Here is a 19,995-nt window from a genome sequence, read left to right on the forward strand (position 1 = left end):
TTATCATAGAGGATTTAAAAGCCAAGTCCTCCGTGTCTCCATGACGGTTGGTCGCATTATGGATTTTAGCGTAATTTGCATTGTTTCTCCAGAGGAGTAAACGAAGGAAATCAAAATTGCACTAAAATCTGCACTTTATGTCTTGAGGATTTCAGGACGGTTTAACAACTGCCCTGCAGGAATTCCACAGCGGATATTTGCAGCGTATCCGGCCCGCGCGGACATCGCCTCAAGGACGCCTTGTGGAATGGCTGCAGATATATAACATACGGGGTCCTGCAAGTGAAATCGCAATTAATTTCTGCTCATGTGTAAGAAGCAGCGGATCTCCGTAGGAAGTAATGGGTAGTATTTGTAGCGGATTCGCAGTGCTGATGCTGACTGTGGATTCCGCCCAAATATCCGCCCAGATGTAATTCTGCAAGTAAAGTCTGCGGGGGAAAAGACGTACAAAAAAAATTCCCTAAGGCCTCCTTCTCACGAACGGATTTCCGCCGCGTTGCCCGCAGCTATTAGGTTCTATTGAACCTAATAGCTCAATGCTCACTCCATCGCGGAATTCCGCACCGTGAAATCTCCCGTCCTCAGTGGGTGTACGTGCTGACGGCTTCCATTGCAGTCAATGGAAGCCGTCCGTTCACGCTATCTTCCGCTGTAGCACAGCGGAAGATAGCGTGAAATCGCCTCTCCGCCCACCGCCGCCGCGTCATGTGACGCTGTGGGCGTGTCTTGTGACGTGGCCGGCGTGTGACATGATGCTGCGGCGCGTCACGCCGAAGCGTCATGCGAGACCCAGGACACCGGATCCGCTGGTAAGTATGGGGTCTCTGGGGGGCGCCGTGACGGGCTTCGCCGCGGAGCCCGTCACGCCCGTGTGCAACCGGCCTAAGGCCGTCTGCACACGGATGGATTTACATTGCGGAATCCGGAGAGGGCGTCCACCTCCAGATTGCGCAGCAGATACCGCCCATAGCATGCTATGGAAAAGCGGTTTATCCTGCCCGCGAATGAAAACCAATTGTGATTTTCCTATGCAGATTCCGCACGGAGGGCTTGCAATGACATTTATTAAAATGTAACCAATCCCTAAATTTACAGCCGCTCCCCCCGAACATTACATGGCAGCTCCGTTCCACCCGCTCACGTGAGCAGGAATGAATGGATTATTATTAGAACTCTACTATTTCACTTCCTCTTTCTTCAGCGCTGGCCGCAGCCAATCAGCGTCCTCCCTCTACAACCCTATCAACCAATCCTAGTGATCCACGAAGAGAAGGTCCTGGAAGGTCTCCACCCAGCGGGTGATGAGCGGGAACTCTAGCCAATGACCCAACGCTCTCTCTCCTTAGCCCCGCCCTCGACGCGTTTGGCAGCCAGTAGCGTCAGGCGTACCGGGCGTGGCCAGTGTGGGGCTCGAAGAGGCTGCGCTAGCTTTTAGCGCGTGGCTCCTCCCCTTCTGCTTCACTCCCGGCAGGACACGTGACGGAACGGCTGTTTGCAGCGGCGGCAGCTGGTGGTGTGCGAGGCGGAGGGAGAACCGAGTGCCGGCGGTGAGTGAGTCCTGAGGGAGGGGGCATAATGGCGGTCGCCGCACTGTGGGGCTGGCCGGCCGGCTCAGGGATACACTGGCTCACTAGGCCGCACCGTGCTGCTCATTCATCCTGCTGACAGCGGAGGAGCCGCATCCTCTGTCAGTGTCCGCCATGACCCTTGTCGTGAGGCACAGTGGGCTGGGATAGTACCTGGGGCTCGCTTTACTGCAGGCTGCGCTCTGTCACCGCGTGGCCACGCCCACTGCTCCATAATACTAGTAGCTGGCAGGAATAAGGACTAAATGGCCGATATTGGGGACCCTTGTCCCTGTACTGCTCTGCCGCCTCCTGGGCCGGGGTGTTCGTGGATCTCCTGTAATACAATATATGGGGGTGCGTTATTTCAGAGCCGCGTCCTGCAATGACATCCTGAGCGATGTACGTATGGGGGGGCTGCAGGCCGGAGACCCCCACTAGTAGGTGCTGATACCAATGCTGTAGTGTGTGTGTATATACCCTGCAGGGTGATACATTGCCTCCACCATATAATATCTGTGGCTGTATGTAATATGACAGGTGCAGATAGTTACATCCTGGATACATTGTATCGCCCTGCAGTCGATACATAGTGTCCATGGCTGGGATAGAGAACCGTCTCCAGCTTCTCTCCCCACACATGGCGCCCCCCGCTGGTTATCACACCCCGCTGACTCATTCCTGCTGTCAAGGTTCATATATGCCAGCGTGACCCGCGTGGTGTAGCCCTCCGTGGGCGGTCCTGCTAACTGCAGCGTGGTCGGCACCTCCGCTGTTACTTTGTAGCTTGTTTCCTCTTCCCGGTCGCCGACTCCATCAGACAGCAGATCCAGTTACATTGTGTGACAATCGTTCTGTGTAAATGGGACAGAAGTCCTGTAAACCCCTATTAATGGCTGCCATACCGGGCACTGCTACTACAGTGTACAGCTCTGTGCCGGTATACGGGGTGGCAGCGCGTGCCCCATCGTCTGCAGTATCTAAGGGTAGCGTCACACGGGCGCGTGCGATATCGAAATGCTAAACTTGGCCCGGGATGGCGTTTGCCACCCTGCAGTCTCCCCGCAGATGTGAGGCCGTTGTGTTAAGAACGCCTCCCATCACTGCAGACTTTCTGCCGCGGCTTTTAGCAACACAAATATATTCTTTTCGGAATCTCTCCTGCGCACGAGCGCCGTCGAGCGTCCGCGGTCAACTGATGCCGGCTGAGACTGATTGTAAACGGTCCAGGAGCGCCTCCTGTCGGCTGCTTATTTCACCACCACAAAACTATCGCGGCGGAACGGTTTCCATACAGCAAAATGTAGGGGCATCCAGAACCGTCCAATGAGGGATGTCTGTGTGGCGGCGTACCGTACATACTCCGCACCTTCTATCCATCCAGCAAGTCTCCACTTACCAGCGTGTGACTGGCATGGCAGCCAGTTTATACAGGAGAGCTGGCACATACTAAGCCTAAGGCCCAATGTCCACTGGTGGGTGTGGCTTATGAAAGAGGCGCAAATCAAGCCACCCATAGGGAGACATGGGCGTCCGCAAACGAAATAAAGCATGCGGATTTGATTTGCGGATCCTGCACGGACGGCTTCCATTAAAGGCAATCAAAGCCGTCCGATTCTGTGGCCGGACGGGCTGCAGACTTCACAGGCAAGAGTTCAAAAAAAGATGTACTGCGCCGGCCGGCACATCCGCAGACCCAGAAGTAGAGGATCCAGACAGGTAACAGTGACCTCGGTTGCAGGCGGGGTCAGATTCTGCTGCAGGTTCCTGCATGTGGAATCCAAGCCACCCGTGGACACGAGGCCTAAGGCCTCCCTCACACAGGGCGTTTACTGCAGATTCCGCCCCGTTTCAGCAGCGCTGGCATGCTTTATGCCAGTGTTTTGGCTGCGTTTTCAGCTCGGCTGAAAACGCAGCCAAGGATGCTGAAAAGAAAAAAAAAAAGAAAAAAAAGAGCTTGCCGGCGCTGATTGGCTGAGACAGTCAACGAAGGGCTGTGATTGGACATTGAGCGCGCCGATAACCAATCACAGCACTCTATTGCTGGAGGCGGGGTTCTCAAACCTGGCCTACGGCAATAGACTTGTGAGTGCAGAGGAAGCCCGGATCAGTGGCAGAGACCAGCGGCCGTGACCCGGACTGCAGCGGCTAGGTGAGTATTGCTTTTTTTTTTTCTCTACCTAGCTGGGACTGATTTTCGGGGTAGGGCTTATATTGCAAGCCCTCACCACGAAAATCGGCGAGCGGTTAATGCTGCCAAAAACATGGCACCAAGTGTTGCTGTGTTTTCAGCAGTGCTGAAACCGCTGCCCATTCATTTTAATGGGTGACGCAGGGCTGAAAACGCCCCAAAATAGAACTTGCAGCGTTGGGAGGCGCTGCGTTTTCAGCCCTGTGTGAGCAGCCCCATTGAAATGAATGGGAGTGTTGTACAGCGTTTAGCGCTGGGCGGAAAAGGCAGCGCTAAATGCTGTACAAAACGCCCTGTGTGAGGGAGGCCTAAGGGGGTATGTTCATGTGATGGGGCGAAAGAAAATCCACATCAAAATGTGCTTCCAAACCTGGGGATGCAGATTGTGAAGTTCCATATCTATGCAAAGTCCAATTCCAACACCTAAAATGAAGATGACATCACTACTTTTCCCATTGAAGCGTTAAGACGGACACTGATTTCCATTTCAGATCGAGACACTTGTCGGCATATTTTGGCACAGAATACGCTGTGTGACTATTATTGGGGCACCTTAAGCAGGGCATCATTTTACTCCACAAACATCTGCATTGTTTGCCTGCTAATGTGGATTTGCCATGAAATAGCTGCAAAGTGTGACATCGTATCCAGAGCTGCCTGTAGGGCATGGGGGTTTTCAGCGTGAGGCGCTCTACATTCCCTGTCGGATCTACATCCATTTTCTGTAGCCAGCACTACATGGCGACTGACCACAGATCGCTGCACAGCCCTGCAACCTTGGCCTCACATCAGTCAGTAGGGTCACATTGTGAGCTGCAGGCTACCATGACAGCGAGTTGCAGGTAGCAAAAAAATCCAAGGTTTGCCCCAGACAATGGCGCACATTGGGTGCTGCTGCCCAGTATGGAACCGCATCATGGATGTACATGACAATCTTTTTTTTTTTTTACATTGATTTCAAAATCCGGATCACTCAATGACCTGCTAAAATGGGGTGGATTCTGACATAGATGCTTAAATGCCACGGTGTGAACAGGGCCTTAGGCCTCCATCACATCGCACGCAGTCAGGTATGTCTGCAGCCATTCATCTTCCCTTGCTTTAGGCTACGTTCACGCGGCGATAATCTTGTGTGCGTTGCGAGGCGCACAAATATTGAACGCCATCATTTTGAATGCACTTATTCACATGAGCAACTTTTCTCCTTTTATTTCTCCCAGCGATGCCGCGAGCAAAAGATTCGCAGCACGTTCTGTCTTTTGGCGCGCCTTCAAACACCTCACCTATTTTCAATGGGAACTTAAAAGACATCGCATGGCAGTCGCACGCTGTCATGTGAATGCGATGTGGTGTTTTCCATTGAAGTCAATGGGACACGCTTGAAACACGCACCTGAGGAATGTGATTGCACAGAAGCAATGCGTTTTTGAATGAAAAATGCCTTCCAGTAGCGTGAAAAACGCGCAGTGTCGGGCCAAGTTTCACGCTCGCTCGCGTGAATTGGCCTAAGGCCTGTTTCACACAGGCGACAGTTTTGCGATTTATCTCACTTTAGGACGGTGCTACAGATCACATGTATGTGAGGCCCATCGTTTCCTATGGGTTCCTTCACATTTGTGAGGTTTTGTAGCCCATGTTTCCCTATGGAGCCTTCCTCTCTGTTGCATTGCATGAAAACGTGAAATCCTACTGTAAAAGCCCTAAACTAAGCCCTAGCTGCAGGGGAAAAAATCCATAATCACCCAAGAAGCACTGTTCAGCTCGGCTGATTTAGAATGGCTGTGATTGGTTCATCAAGCACTGGCTCTGATTGGCTTAGTGCCACGGCACTCAGCCAATCATAGGCAGTGCTTCCTGGAGGCGGGGATTTTCCACTCCCCAGCCAGAAGACCTGCCTGAAGACCAGTACCAGGGAGAAGATGCAGCAGTCGGACAGCCCTTATAGGTGATGGATGTGTTTAGTGTTTTTGGGGTTTTTTTTCCTGCAGGCAGGGCTTATATTTGAAGCCCACCCCAACATCCTTGCAGATGGTGCTACAAAGTCGTGTGACTTTGTAGCGTCACGGAAAAATACAGCACTATCGCACGATCACCGGTCTGATGTTGCAATATCGCGTCGCCCGTGTGAAACAGGCCTTAGTGAGATGAACGGCAGATGGCGCAGACTGGACCCAATGATTTCTCAGCCCCCTGTCCTCCTAGATTTATGGCCAGAAGGGTTTTGAGGCAATTAAAAAAATTAAAAAATGAAATCATTAACTATAGGAATTTGGTCTCCACCCCCTGCTGTCCCAACCCACGCAACAGCAGCGGTGCACCCAATCTTGCAGATGCTCATACACTTAGTAGCTGCAGACATTTAATAAAATGTACAAAATGGCTGTGATTGGTTAATCGAGCGATGGCTCTGATTGGCTGAGTGTCACGGCGCCTAGCCAATCAGAGGCAGTGCTTCCTGGAGGCGGGGATTTTCCAATCCCTCGGCCAGAAGACTTACCTGAAGACCAGTGCCGGGAACCGGAGAGAAGATGCAGTAGAGCCGCAATATTGGGCAGCTTGGCTAAGAGGGGCCTTAAACCTGCATATACACTTGTGGCAGTGCAAGTTTAAGCCGCCTGGTCTGACAGCATAGAAACCTCTGATCCCAACTGTTTAACCCTTTCCATGCCACAATCAAGAACAATCGCAAAATGTAAGCAAGTGGCAGGGGAAGGGAGCCATCGGCACCCTATAATGTGATCACAAGGTGCCGTTGGGTTCCCGTGACAGTTGTAGGTTTATTAACCGCTTTTCGCTATAGGGCGTACAGTTAGGTCCTGCGGGTTTGGGGTATGTATGAACAAAGATCACGGAGCAGCCTTTCTTCATGCCGCTCGGACGCCAGCTGTTTATTACAGCTGACACCTGCCGGCTACAGCTGCGCGGCTGATCGGTGATAATAACCCTTTAAATGCAGCTGTCATTTCTGACAGCTCATTTAAATCATCGAACAATGTTTGGGAGTCCTGTCTGAATTTCTTTTTACTCCACTTAGAATTTTACATTTACATTTACATTTTTTTTCAGTACATTAAATGGTACCATTGAAAAATACAACTTGTCCCGCAAAAAACAAGCCGTCATACAGCGACGTCGGTGGATAAATGAAGGACTTGTGATTTTTTTTTTTTTTTTTATTTATTTATTTTTTAAGGAGGGGGGGGGTTAAAGGCCTCTGCCATGTAACTCAGCATAGTCCAATAGGCTGATGTCATGCATAGTTCACTGCATTACTACTGTAATGCAGTGTAGTATTCTAGAGAACGTACTGTCGCATCTCACCTTGAGGGACTAAGAATCACTGTTTTAAAAAAAAAAAAGTGTAACTAGAAACCATAATATCACAGTGCTAACCCGAATAATGAAAATATTGTTGAAAAAAGTCGCATGTACCGGGAAAAAAAAACTACGGCCTTTCCCACATGTCTGCATAGTCCTATTGACTGTAAAGGGTTAATTTGCAGTCATTTGCATACATGGGCAGCACAGACATGTGAAAACCGCACTTGTGAATAAGCCCTTATACGGAACCTTTCCAACAAAATGTTTCTGGTCCTGTACGCGCTTCCTCTTACACGAGTTTTATGGTCGCAGCATATAGGGCCAAATGCACAGAACCCGCATCGGTATCTGACCATGTGCTAGCCGGTGACCCCTGCGTATCTGTCTGGATCTGTGTTGCGGATATGTGGCCGGTGGACATGCGCAGTACAGATTATGCTGCGCCATGGCACAGATACCACGACCTTTCCGCAGTGATTGTAGAAAGGCCGTGGGTTGGATGGCTTCCATTGACTTCAATAGAAGGAATCTGCGCTTGGATAGGACATGCTGCGATTTTCCCTCCGCGGGTGGAGAATCGCAATTGCATTCCGCCCGTGGACATGGGAAAGCTATTTTTCATAGCATGTTCATGGGAAGTACTTGCTGCGGAATCCAGAGGTGGACGCCCGCTCCAGATTCTGCGATGCAAGTACACCCGTGTGCATTGGGCATATGGGTATGAATTCTGTACACTTGTATATGGTCACATGAATGGGGCTGATTTGTACCCACTGGATGTAAAGCATATTACCATTGAATGGTATGCAGAGGATATTGGTAACTTGTATCATTTGTGTTCTGCAATGAAGAATCATTGTTTGCTGACATCATAGTGACCCTCCAGTTTGTCCTGGGACTAGAGGGGCAAGGAATCATATTGCCGGCTGCACCCCTATTTGCCCTTACTGCTGCCGATCTAGAATCCTAGACTGGTAGAGTTGGAAGGGACCTCCAGGGTCATCTGGTCCGACCCCCTGCTCAGTGCAGGATTCACTAAATCATTGCAGAGTCCTGGGGGCACCTCTTCAGTCTTCCAAGATGGCTGCGTGCGTCTTTGGCTAGCTGATGCATACTGCCCATTGGTAGTGCATCAATAGTCACACAGGAAACTGTTCTAATTGGCTAGTGCTGCTCACATGAGCAGTTCTGGCCAATCCAAAAGCAGCGTGAAGTGCCTAATGGTGCACAGTGTGCATGGGGTGGGAAGAGGAGCATGGAGGCCCTATGGGAACACTGCAGAAGGGCCCCAGAAATGGGAAGATCTTCAGCAGTGGAGCCACAGAAGAGGGGTTCCAGGTAATGGTATTTCCCCTCTGGTCACAGGACAGGAGGGTCTCTTTAATAGCATCCACTGAACGGGCCACACCATTTCCTAGTTGCAGGACCAATATATATCACTGCTTGCAAAACTAATCTCTTGGCTGGTCGGCCAAAACGAGATCGCTACTTTTTACTCCATGCTAATCTATTGTACATCCCTTCCCTCACAGCCAATTAGATTGCAGCTTTCATTTTCGAATCTGCTCTGGAAAAGTCATTCTTTCGGTGCTTTTACACGGGATGATTGTTTGGATTCCTGGGATCCAGTACAAATGCATGCAGCGACTGAACAATGAAGGAAAAGGCGTTCACCCGTCCTTCCATCAGTAGAGAACTGAATGATGTATCTTTCTGTGTAAACGGGCAGCCGTATGAACGATTCGCTGGGACGGACTGTGGGCATATGTTGCCCAACAGATCGGCCCATGTAAAGGCACCCTTGCCAATTGCTGAGGTGTTACTGACACTAGAAGAGTTGTGCTTGAAAACCTCTCTGGCAGCCATACAGTAAAGGGATGGCAGTATGCCAGCTGTGCCACACAAACTTTGTTGTGGATTGTACCCTTTGCATTGCAAGAGGTGAAACCTGCTTGGAAAATCTGTAACTAATTGGCCATGCTGCAGAATGCCACATATGGATGGGGTGCTGAAAACTATTCTAATTGTGGATTTTGGTGCATTATGTGCACTAATGCCACCATGCCCGAACTTGCTATTGGTGTGGCTGTAGACGGGCAGAAAGTTCATTGGTAGTGGCAACAGTCTTGTGAGGTACCCCCGTGGTGGGCATACTTCTCACCTGGCATAGTAAGTGCAAGATAGCACAGGATAGGTGATCAATTCCTTTCTGATCACTGTGGGGGCCAACCGCTGGAATCGGGGGACCCGAAGGTCCCCGCATGAATGGCAGGCACACGTACGGTCACTCCAGTTATTTCAATGGCAGACTAAAGGAAATCCCACTCAGACTTACAGAAGAGGCAGGAATCGGAGGCTGATCTGTGGATTTCTCCTGCAGATTAGTGGTTTGCGTGCCATTGATCCACACAGATTCCCTCCATTCAGGGAGGGTAAGACCAGTCGTTTTTCGTGCCTGGATTGATAAGGTGTGGGCTGGGGTGGTTGTCTCTACAGTGATACCGGTTTGACTGACTCATTTGGTGATTTATGTAATTTTTCATAGATGATGCAACTTTATAGAAGCGGTGACAAGTCAGATCTGTTGCACCACCGTCTGCTTTGCTTCGTCATTTAGGAAAAAAACTCCTAAAGCCATAATTTATATCTGCTAAATGCCGTCCTGAAATCACAGGTGGAATTATACATTTGTGCTGCAGTGGTTGGCTTAGACCTTCGGCACACACGTAATTGTCAGGGAAAGTTTAGTCATCGACTAATCCCACTTTGACCTTCCTTGTCAGGGCTTGTTCCCATCAGCATTGGGCAATTCTGTTCGAGGAGCAGGAAAACTTATGGCCGTCCGCTTCGGCCCCATGGCCGTCCACTGCGGCCCCGTATTGACTAAAATGGGGTCTATTTGATTTCCGGCCAGCAGTCTGCCATCTAGCTGGAATTTTACATGACTAAATAGTGCTGCTTGAACAGAACCTGCGACGCGGAGGGGAACAAACCCTAATTCATGCGTGGATCTAGTGTCAGGTTGAGATCCGCTGTCTATCCGCTTTGGCTCCAGAGTCGGGCTCATCACTACTAGACAGGAGTTTAAAGAGTTGTGAAGGATGTGCCCCAGCAATTGGTTGTATGGTAAAATGGTCCAGTATTGTTACTACACCTGCTTGCAGTCATTGGTAGGCCACCACTGGGGTGCGTTCTGTAGCCCTAACTAGACAGGCCATGATTGGTCATTTAGCATCAAGCATGTTCCACCAGGTTCACAGCGGTTATATGCCAGCGATCTGGTAACAATATCATTGAGTTGTAGTAAACTAGATGCAGTGAGGAGATATAAAAACCGTAGTTCTCCATGGCCGACCTAGCCAGTCCTCATCGTGGTGTATGTTCACACGGCGGAACTGCCACACAATTTTCCTTTTGGATCGGCGCCAAAAACTGTAGCGGAAAACCACAGATTTTTGACACGTTTGAGATGGAATTGACTTGAAAAATTCTGCCCCAAATTTCGTCCACACGCTGCGGAGAAGCCGCGATGAAACGGACATGCTGCGCAGAATTCAAAGCCGTCTCCACAGCGGCCATCTCTTCTCTCTGTGGGGAGAGACAGCCGCAGCAGAATGCAGGCGGTAGAGCCGCTTCTAAGCCCGTGCCGAACGGTGCGAGTTTTGAAGCTGCATTTCTGCCCCCGGAATTTCGCCGTATTTCCGAGCGGTCATTCTGCAGGATTTACACCCTGTGTGAACCCAGCCTAGGTGTCCCTTTATTTTTAGTGAGGGGTAATGATTGAAGTCCCATGTATAATTTTTTTCTACATTTAGAGTTTCAATCCACGGCCTGAATAAAAGTGATTTCTCGCTTCACCCGGATTGTACATTGGGAAATTGGCACATTGAAAAGGGTGAATTAAAAGGCTGCTAGCCACGACAGAAGTCTGCGGCTTGTCCCGCACGTGAGTGTCACCTTACCGGGCTTGTATGAAGGGGTTCCCCAGAAACGCTGCTTGTCTCTTTGCTGAGGGTGGCTTTTGTAGCTCAGTCTTGTTCTTTACGGTGAGATGTTTGCCGCCATCATAGTTGTGCGAGGGCTCATGTTTTGTGGGACGTCCTGTAGTTTGCGTTGGTAGCATTTTGGCATACATACGACTTTTTGATCGCTTTTTACTGCATTTTTTTCCTGGAGGCAGTGTTCCCAAAAAAGTGCATTTCTGGTGTTCCCAAAAAAGTGCATTTCTGGTGTTCCCAAAAAAGTGCATTTCTGGTGTTCCCAAAAAAGTGCATTTCTGGTGTTTATTTATTTTTTCTTCTGACGACGTTGATCACGCAGGGTAAATGTTACTTTGATTGGACTTTTACGGACGCAGCAATAACAAATATGTATATATTCTTTTATTACAAATATGGCAAAAGGGTTTTTTCAACTTGGTAAAACTTTCTTGATATTTTTTTTTTTTTTTTTTTTTAGTCCCCAGAGGGGACAACAACTTGCGACGCTTTGATCACTCCTGCAGTACGATGTAATGCCATAGTATTACATCATACTGTGATTGGGCAGGCAGTCTATCAAGCCACCGCACAGGGATGGCTTGATAGGCATTCTGCCATGACGGTCCTGGGGCCTTTTATAAGGCCCCCAGCTGCCTTGACACCCGCACGGCTCTCCGCGCTTTCATTGTGAGGGGCTGTACAGGACCTATGAACATCGTTCGGGGGATTTAAATGCCGCTGTCAGAATTGGCAGCGGCATTTAATAGGTTAATGGCTCCTATGACCCGCGGCTCATCAGTGCTATTGCTGTCGGCTGTAATAAACAGCCGGCACCCGGGATGGTACTAAAAAGCACCTGTCAGAAGAGCCAAGTGGTTCTCTTTAACCAGGAGTGGCTGCAGACGGAGCCGTTCCTCAGAAGAAATCTCTTATATTTTGGTCATGTGGACGGTAAGATTTCCACTATGTGCTTGATTGTGTCTTGCTGAATGACAGACCTGATCTAAGTGCCTCAACAATGGCTGAAAGCAGAATGAGTTCACTGTATTCCCCAGATGGTTAAATATTAACTTAAGAACCCATTAAAGTATCTCCTCTTAGTGGTAAGTCTGCCAAATGGTTGTCGCTGAATGATGATTTCTGGAGCATGGCGGAGGCTCCCGGTGATGTCTGTGAAGGGCGGACATGTCACATGCTTCAAGCTGAGCCAGATGGCGAGCGCCGAACCATAAGATCAACACCTTCTAAATGGCCTTCTCCCTGGCAGACTTTCCTGCCCCTTTACACGGGGAGATAAGCTGCCAACAATGATTTTTGCTGTAGCCCAAAACATAATCGCTCAACAAATGTTTGTCAGCTGATCACTGCCCGGTCTACACACATACTTGTTCAATCCTTACCCCCTTGTTAAAGGGCATTTACATTCTGTTCACATCTCGGCAGAGGGTTTCCCAACATATATCTGTGGGAAGGCTGCAGCATCACCCATAGGCTCCTATTGTAAAAAAATACATAAACGTGCTGTATACTCCATAGGTATAATGCCATACATGTACAGAGCAGTGCTGTCAACAGAGCCCAAGATGATTGCTGGCTTTATTCCCCTTTTAATCCCCATGAACGGACACTCAGGCTGGCATAGCGTGCCATGTTTTTTTTCCCAGAAGGGGGTAAGCTGATGCCAGGCACTCCTTGCAACACTTACATCTTGTATGAACTGGTGTCTTAAGACCCTGTACCCATTAGATTGACGGCTGACCCTGTCAGTTTCACCGTACGTGGGGCACGTTTATTTGGTGTTTTTGTATGCCAGTCTAGAGTAAGATGCATTGGATGTATTAACTCTTAATATACTTGTTGCATCTATGATGCCCATGCGCCACCTCCTGAAATAGACTTCTGCTATAATATACACCCCTTCTAGCGTAAATTATAGTGCATGTGATTGCCCACGGGGGGCTCCAGCCTCTCCTGCTAATCCCAGACCACCTTTTACAAAACTGCGAGGGAGGCAGAAAGTACTGGAAAACTTGGCGTAAACTTTTAGAATTTTTGGCGTAAAGCTTTGACTCCCCGTCCGCTACAGTCGGACTCTATGGCCACAGTGGTAAGTGTTCTGTTCCTTGACTTCACTTGCGCATCACTGCTGTTTGCAGAAGGGGCCGGTCCTGCAGGGATCATGTCTTGGGAAGCAGCCATAGCTGGCAGGTGGGAGATGTCTTACCTGGAAACAGGTTCTCCGAGATGTAGCCAGGAAGTAGTCAGAGCTGCCATTACTGATGGGTGTTTCAGGCTAAAAGTTTACGACCTGACTTAATACGCTGAAGAAGTCCCATTTTTGTTTTAGTAGACTTGTGAAATGTTTCTTTGTTTTATATTTCAGTTTTCCTGGGTTACTTGTGGAAGTGTAGTTTTGTATAAGACCTTTGTTTTCATGTTGCCTTACATGTCCGTCCTTTCTCATGGCCTTGTGGTTACACGGTTGGATACACTTTGTACATTGAGAGCTTCTATTTCAGGATTAATATGAATTAGATGGTTTTTCATGTCGGAGCTGACGTTTGTGTTTTTTTTCCTTTTTCTTTTAGATCATGGATCTGAAGCAGCTCTTTTGCCTGACCTTTCTGCTTCTGGGTGTTGTGGTGGTAAACGCCCACGATGGGCATCACCATGGGCACCATCATGACCATGACCACGACCACGACCATGATGATGGATTAGATATAGAAGATGACCTAGATGATATCATGGATGATGCCGAAGAAACAAAACCAGAAACCAGCACTCCACCTCCTGCTCCTAAGGTGCGTATATTGCCTAAGATTAAAGGCTTATTCCGGTTGGAAGAAGATATCTGCTGTCCATGGGTTGGGGGATAATTAGCTAATTGCTGGAGGTCTGACGGCTAGGACCCACACCGATCCTGAGAACAGGCGTCTGGTCGGTCCGCAGATGAATAGAGGCAAGGTTACACAGGCATGCCGCCGTTCCATTCATTTCAATGACAGCACCAGAGTTCAAGCGATGGGCAGTGTGCCTGAGTAATCTATACTCCATTAATTTGGGGACTGATCCGGACCCCCATTCTTGGGAGCAGTAGGGGGTCTCAGTGGTTGGATCATTCTGCTAGTTGTCCGCTATCCTGTGGAATGCCCATTTAAACCGAATATTGTTCCATTACATAGGAGCTGCAAGAGCTATCCCAGAAAACTTTGCAGGCTATTTAAATGACTCCCACAGATGTGCACTAAAGCCTTTCTCCTCCTGGGTCACCGGTCCCATTCTGTAAGCTTTGTGCTGCTGATCTGTATTCACCCCATGTTGTAGCATCTGATAGTCTACATATTGGCCACAGACTCATGTGGAGATACACCAGGATGCGCTGCGTGAATCTTAAATAAGGCCGTCCGCGAAGGGGGAGTTAACAGGCAGCAGACTTCCGTTCTATTTTGAAGGCAAGCACATGGATCTTTGCAAGCTCCATTCACATGAATGTGACAGTCGCAACCGTTTCTATGAAAAAACAAACTTCTGTGTGTAAATTCATCCTAATGTGGCCAGTGACAGACCCCAACTTGTCTCCTGAAGGGTCACGGAGGGCCAGATCTACGGTAGTAGCTCTAATTTTTATGACTGTTGTCTTTTTAGAAAGCCTGCCTTTTTTGCCTTTTTCCTCATCTTGCTAATTGAGACAGAGGAAGACAAAGCTTTTTCAATCATGTCATTTACTATAAATGGATTCAAACCTTTTGAGTGTGATTTAACTATTTATTGTACTTATTGACTAGCCAGTATATGTATTTTGTTGAAGCCTCCAAATTTTTCATTTCTCTTAGGTTACTTACAAAGCACCACTCCCAGCTGGTGACGTCTATGTTGCAGAGTCATTTGACAAGGGAACATTGGATGGGTAAGGAATGAGTCTTCTGGTGTTTTCTGTACTTTTCATCAACACCTTAGTCTTTGTGACTTACACGTATGTTAGAGGAGAGAATCCTAGAACGGTAGAGTTGGAAGGGACCTCCAGGGTGATCTGGTCCAACCCCCTGCTCAGTGCAGGATTCACTGTCATCCCAGATGTCTGTCCAGATTCTGTTTTGAAGACTTCCATTGAAGGAGAACTCACCACCTCCCGTGGTAACCTGTTCGACTCATTGATCACCCTCACTGTCAGAAAGTTGTTTTTTTTTTTCTCATATCTAATCTGTGTCTCCTCCCTTTCAGTTTCATCCCATTGTTTCTAGTCTTTCCTTGTACAAATGAGAATAGGGCTGATCCCTCTGCACTGTGACAGCCCTTCAGATATTTGTAGACAGCTATTAAGTCTTCTCTCAGCCTTCTTTTTTACAAGCTAAACATTTCCAGATCCTTTAACCGTTCTTCATAGGACATGATTTGCAGACCGCTCACCATCTTGGTAACTCTTCTCTGAACTTGCACCAGTTTGTCTCTTCTTGCCTTTTTGGCTGCTGCATCACATTGTTGACTCAGGTTCAGTCTATGATCTATTAGTATACCCAAGTCTTTCATATGTGCTGCTGCTTAGCCTAATTCCTCCCATTCTGTATGTGCTTTTTTCATATTTGTTGCCCAGATGTAGGACTTTGCATTTCTCCTTGTTAAATACCATTCAGTTAGTTGCCGCCCACTGTACAAGGCTTGCTAGATCTTTTTGAATAATCTCTCTTCTCTGGTGTTGGCTGTTCCTCCTAGCTTTGTGTCATCAGCAAACTTGTTCAGGTTCCCCTCAATTGCCTCCTCCAGTTTATAAAAATGTTGAACAACACTGGGCATAGGACAGAACCTTGTGGTACACATTCTTTCAGTTGGCTGTGCAGCCATTTATGACCACGGAGTATGATCAAACAGCCAGTTGTGTATCCATTTAACAGTTGCCTTGTCAATCCCATGAGGGTTTGATATGGTGTGGGCCCTGGAGCAAACCTTCCATACCCAGTGGGTGCCAGCTATATGAAGTAGCTGACACCTACCCTCAACATTTAACCACTTGGATGCTCTGGTCGATAAGGACTGCAGCATCTAAGATGATAGCGGGGACCCCTCCTTTGCCTTATCATTCCTTTCATCCCTGCAAGGGGTTGGGGTGATGCTGATGGGTTTCTATGACAGCCTGGGGTGTGGTGAAGGACTTAATAGATTAGCATTGACATGTACAATATACTGCATTACTGATATATTGTACAAACGATCAAGTGAATGTTAGTCAAAAGTTAACCCTTTCGTGGGTTATTAATGCTCCTGTGTCCAAGTCACATTCTTTGGTTATGATATTCACACTGTAAAAAAATTAAACTAAGGCCTCCTGCACTCGGGCAGATTTGCATTGCTTAATCCGGAGCACGATTCCACCTTCGGATTCCGCAGCAATTCCAGCCATTAGCATGCAATGACAATCTGTGATTTCCTGCCCACGAGCGGAAATCGATTGCAATTTTCCGCTCGCGGGTGAGAAATCGCAGCATGCTGTGATCCTGTGCAGGCTATGCACAGCTGGCTTCCATTGAGGTCCAGAAAGCTAATGCTCTGATTGGCTGACGCCATGCTGAGTTAGCCAATGAAAGCCGGCGCTGCGTTAGCCAATCACAGCCATGCAATGACATGAGTCTTTTTTACTTTACTTTTTTAGACCGCAAAGGGGACTTGCTCTTACAATTGTTCATCTTTACAGTATAACAAAATACTATAGTATTGTATTATACTTTAACAGGCTTCATATTAAAGACGTACCATACCATGAGTTAATAGGCAAGCAGTCATGCCAGCCCTGGGAGTCTTCAGAAGGCCTAAGGCTGCCATGACACCCGGACTGCACCCCTGTTGTGTGCCTTGATAAATGGCCTGTCAAATTGTGGTGTAATGTAATGGTATTACATCATACTGCAGGAGCGATCAAACCATTGCAAGTTCTTGTGCCCTACCGGGACTAAAAAAAAGGTAAAAATCTGTTTAATAAAAGTGTTTTTAATTAAAAAGAAAAGACCTCAAAAAACGTTTGCCATATCTTTAATAAAAAATCTAAATAAAGCCTAAAACCACATTAACCATCACTGCATCCATATGACTGCTCTAGCAAAGTAACGTGTTATTTACCCCATACGGCCACCAAGTTTAAACTTTAAAAAAAATGTATAAAAAGCTATCAAAAAGTCATGTACTCCAAAATGGTACCAATAAAAAACTACAGTACATCCTGCCAAAAATGAGGCCTCGAACAGCTATGTTAATGGAAAAATAGTTATGGAGGCAGAAAATTATTTTTCTCCAAAGACCTTTTAAATTGGTAATGTAGTACAGCAAAAAAAACTATATGTATTTATATTTTTTTATATATATATATTTTTTTATATTTAGTATCCTAGTAATGGTACTGACCCACAGCCTAAAGTTGTCATTTTTTGCTGCAGTGTGTACAACATAGAGACAATTCAGCCAGTTATCCCCCACTCTGGACAACACCTTTTGTTGGGTTATGTGTTCCACCTATAACGAATGTCTTGTCTCTTTATAGGTGGGTTCTTTCTAAGGCCAAAAAGGATGACACCGATGACGAGATCGCCAAATATGATGGTAGGAACTTCTTATATGTCCTAAATTGAAAAACCATTAACATCTGATGGCTGGTGCTACATGAAAACCGGTGGCAGCAAATTCATTTTGAAAACTGGTGGGCCTGTGGAAGTTTATGTATTGCCCCTTTAAACCAATTATTTACATTGGCCTTATTCTTCATTCTGAAAACCCTTGTTGAGTTTTGCTGCCTGTCCACGGGCATAGCGATATCATGCGACGGGCCACCGCCGGGGAGCAGGAGACGGCTGACGGTTCTCTGCAATGAGCCTATGTGACTGATGGGCTCAACGCGGAGAATCGCTATGATTCTCCGCTCCTGGACAGGGGGGGGGCTGCGCTTTCCGTAGCAACGCTATGGAAAGCGATCACTGCGTTCCCTCCGGCCGAATTATCGCCGCGGGGAACGCAATGAAAATTCGCCCGTGGACAGGCAGCCTAATGCTTTAACTGGGTTTTCTTGTCTGCTTTACATAGTTCTGCCAAGCTTATTTACGTGGAAATTGGTGACCTATAACTCTTTCCAATCCACTGTCTGACATCTGAAGACATTAGTATTTAAGGCTCTACAGCTCCGATGTTGGAAGACGTCCGTCGGGTTCTCTTACTGTATATTGCCAGCATCTCTGCTTTTGGAGCCTATCCAACGTGTCACCTCATGTAGTACTGGCTTTAGCCAGCATATAGCGCTGTTGTATAACGGCAGAAAGAGTAAGCCCCCTAGGAAAACCAGGATACAAATTGGATTGGAAAGGGTTAAAGCTGACCTCACAATCACTGGATACTGTTCGGGTGTCTTTGGTCTGGCCAGTTATGTAATGTTTGAAATACTCAAACTGTAACGGCTTTTGACATGTCAATAGTGTTGAGTAAAAGAATTGGTCTGTGTGCTGATACTCCTACAAGGAGCTAAAAAAACGCATCTGCAGTGCTGAAGACTAACTCAATAGAAGGTCTATGGGCCCGTCTTTAGCCAGCAGTAACAAACTATGCCTGGACGGGTGCTGCGGCTGCTTCTTTCCTAGGGGGGGGGGGGGAGGGCTCAACAGCCGGAGCTCCAGCGACCAAAGCTTTTGACTTGTCCCTAACGATAGGTAAATTTTTTTCAAAAGCACAGTTACATTTTATTGCTGCTATTGGGAAAATATTGAGACTTTATAAACATATTAGGCTATTTTCACAGGAGCTAAATCCACATCTGTTTTTTTTTTTTGTTTATTGTGGGCTTCAATGAAAATCTGCGAGGTTGCTCAGGACTTATATTTTTGAGTTATGGATCCAGAAGCAGATTTCGTCCAGTCGGGTGGCAAAATCCGCATTTCAATTTTCCGATGTGGATTGCGTGTTAAACTATGTTGCTGCTTTTTCGGCACACAGAGTTGTGGTCCGTGTTCAGAAAAAAATCCACACTGAGCTTACTGTGGCTTGGATTTCAGTTAAAACTAATTAAACCCCTTTGATACGGTTTTCACTATGGATTTGATATTGAATCTGCGGATTTTGCCAAAAAACACTGTGAACATAATAGAGAGCACTTATTATGCCTGCTCTGTATTTGCACACACAAAAACCCACACAATCGCATTGATTTTGTGCTTATATATGCAGCAAATACAATGGCTTTCTGCATATTTTGCATGGATTTATGCGCGCCCATTGAATTTAAAGGGCTAATGCAATGCGAAATATGCACCAAGATAAGACATGCTGTTTATTTTTTCACTCGGTCGCACATTGTGTTTAAAAAAAAAAAAAAAGGTTGTGAACTAAGCCATTGAAATCAGTGGATTCTATTCACTGTGTGTTACGTATACAAAAATTTTGCTCGTAATATGCTGTGCAAAATCGCTTATGTGAGCTTGCCCAAAGTATTGATGGATCAGTCAGGGAGGCTGTACTGACAACTAGTTTTAAACACTATTATCGTCTACCCAAAATACATGCCTTTACACGTAAGTGAAAAATATTTGCCCCCAACAGTGTCTGTAGCCTGTATGTCTGTTCACATCTTTGTGACTCCTCCATCACAGGTCCAGGCCAAAATAAAAAGCAAAACTGAGAACTGGCTTCTGAAACTTAACATAAGAGCACATAAACATGACGGGCTCCCCATTGGAATAATGTAGATCCGTTAACGCAGGGGTCCCCAACTCAGTCCTCAGGGACCACCAACAGATCATGTTTTTGGGATCTACTATAGTAAGAACACCTGCGGCAATGTCTGAGGGACCGATAATAATTACATCACCTGTGCCATACTGAGGAAATCCTTAAAACATGACCTGCTGGGCTGCCCCCAAACACTGAAGTTGGGGAAACACTGCGTTCATGGATCCATTTGAAACAA

The 19,995-nt window shown here is 47.2% G+C and overlaps 1 protein-coding gene across 1 annotated transcript in view; it reads left to right on the forward strand.

The window, feature by feature from the left end:
* The first annotated feature begins 1,411 nt into the window (after window positions 1–1,411).
* The window catches only part of CANX (calnexin), a 41,381-nt gene continuing 22,797 nt past the window's right edge, over window positions 1,412–19,995 (forward strand). The window contains exons 1-4 of the mRNA XM_066590572.1: window positions 1,412–1,550; window positions 13,649–13,864; window positions 14,897–14,970; window positions 17,590–17,648. Of these exons, the coding sequence (XP_066446669.1) occupies window positions 13,652–13,864; window positions 14,897–14,970; window positions 17,590–17,648 (346 nt within the window). The 5' untranslated portion in view covers window positions 1,412–1,550; window positions 13,649–13,651. The remainder of the gene's footprint in view (window positions 1,551–13,648; window positions 13,865–14,896; window positions 14,971–17,589; window positions 17,649–19,995) is intronic.

The sequence above is a fragment of the Eleutherodactylus coqui genome, chromosome 2 (genome assembly GCF_035609145.1).
Source record: "Eleutherodactylus coqui strain aEleCoq1 chromosome 2, aEleCoq1.hap1, whole genome shotgun sequence".
In the NCBI taxonomy this organism is placed as follows: Eukaryota; Metazoa; Chordata; class Amphibia; order Anura; family Eleutherodactylidae; genus Eleutherodactylus; species Eleutherodactylus coqui.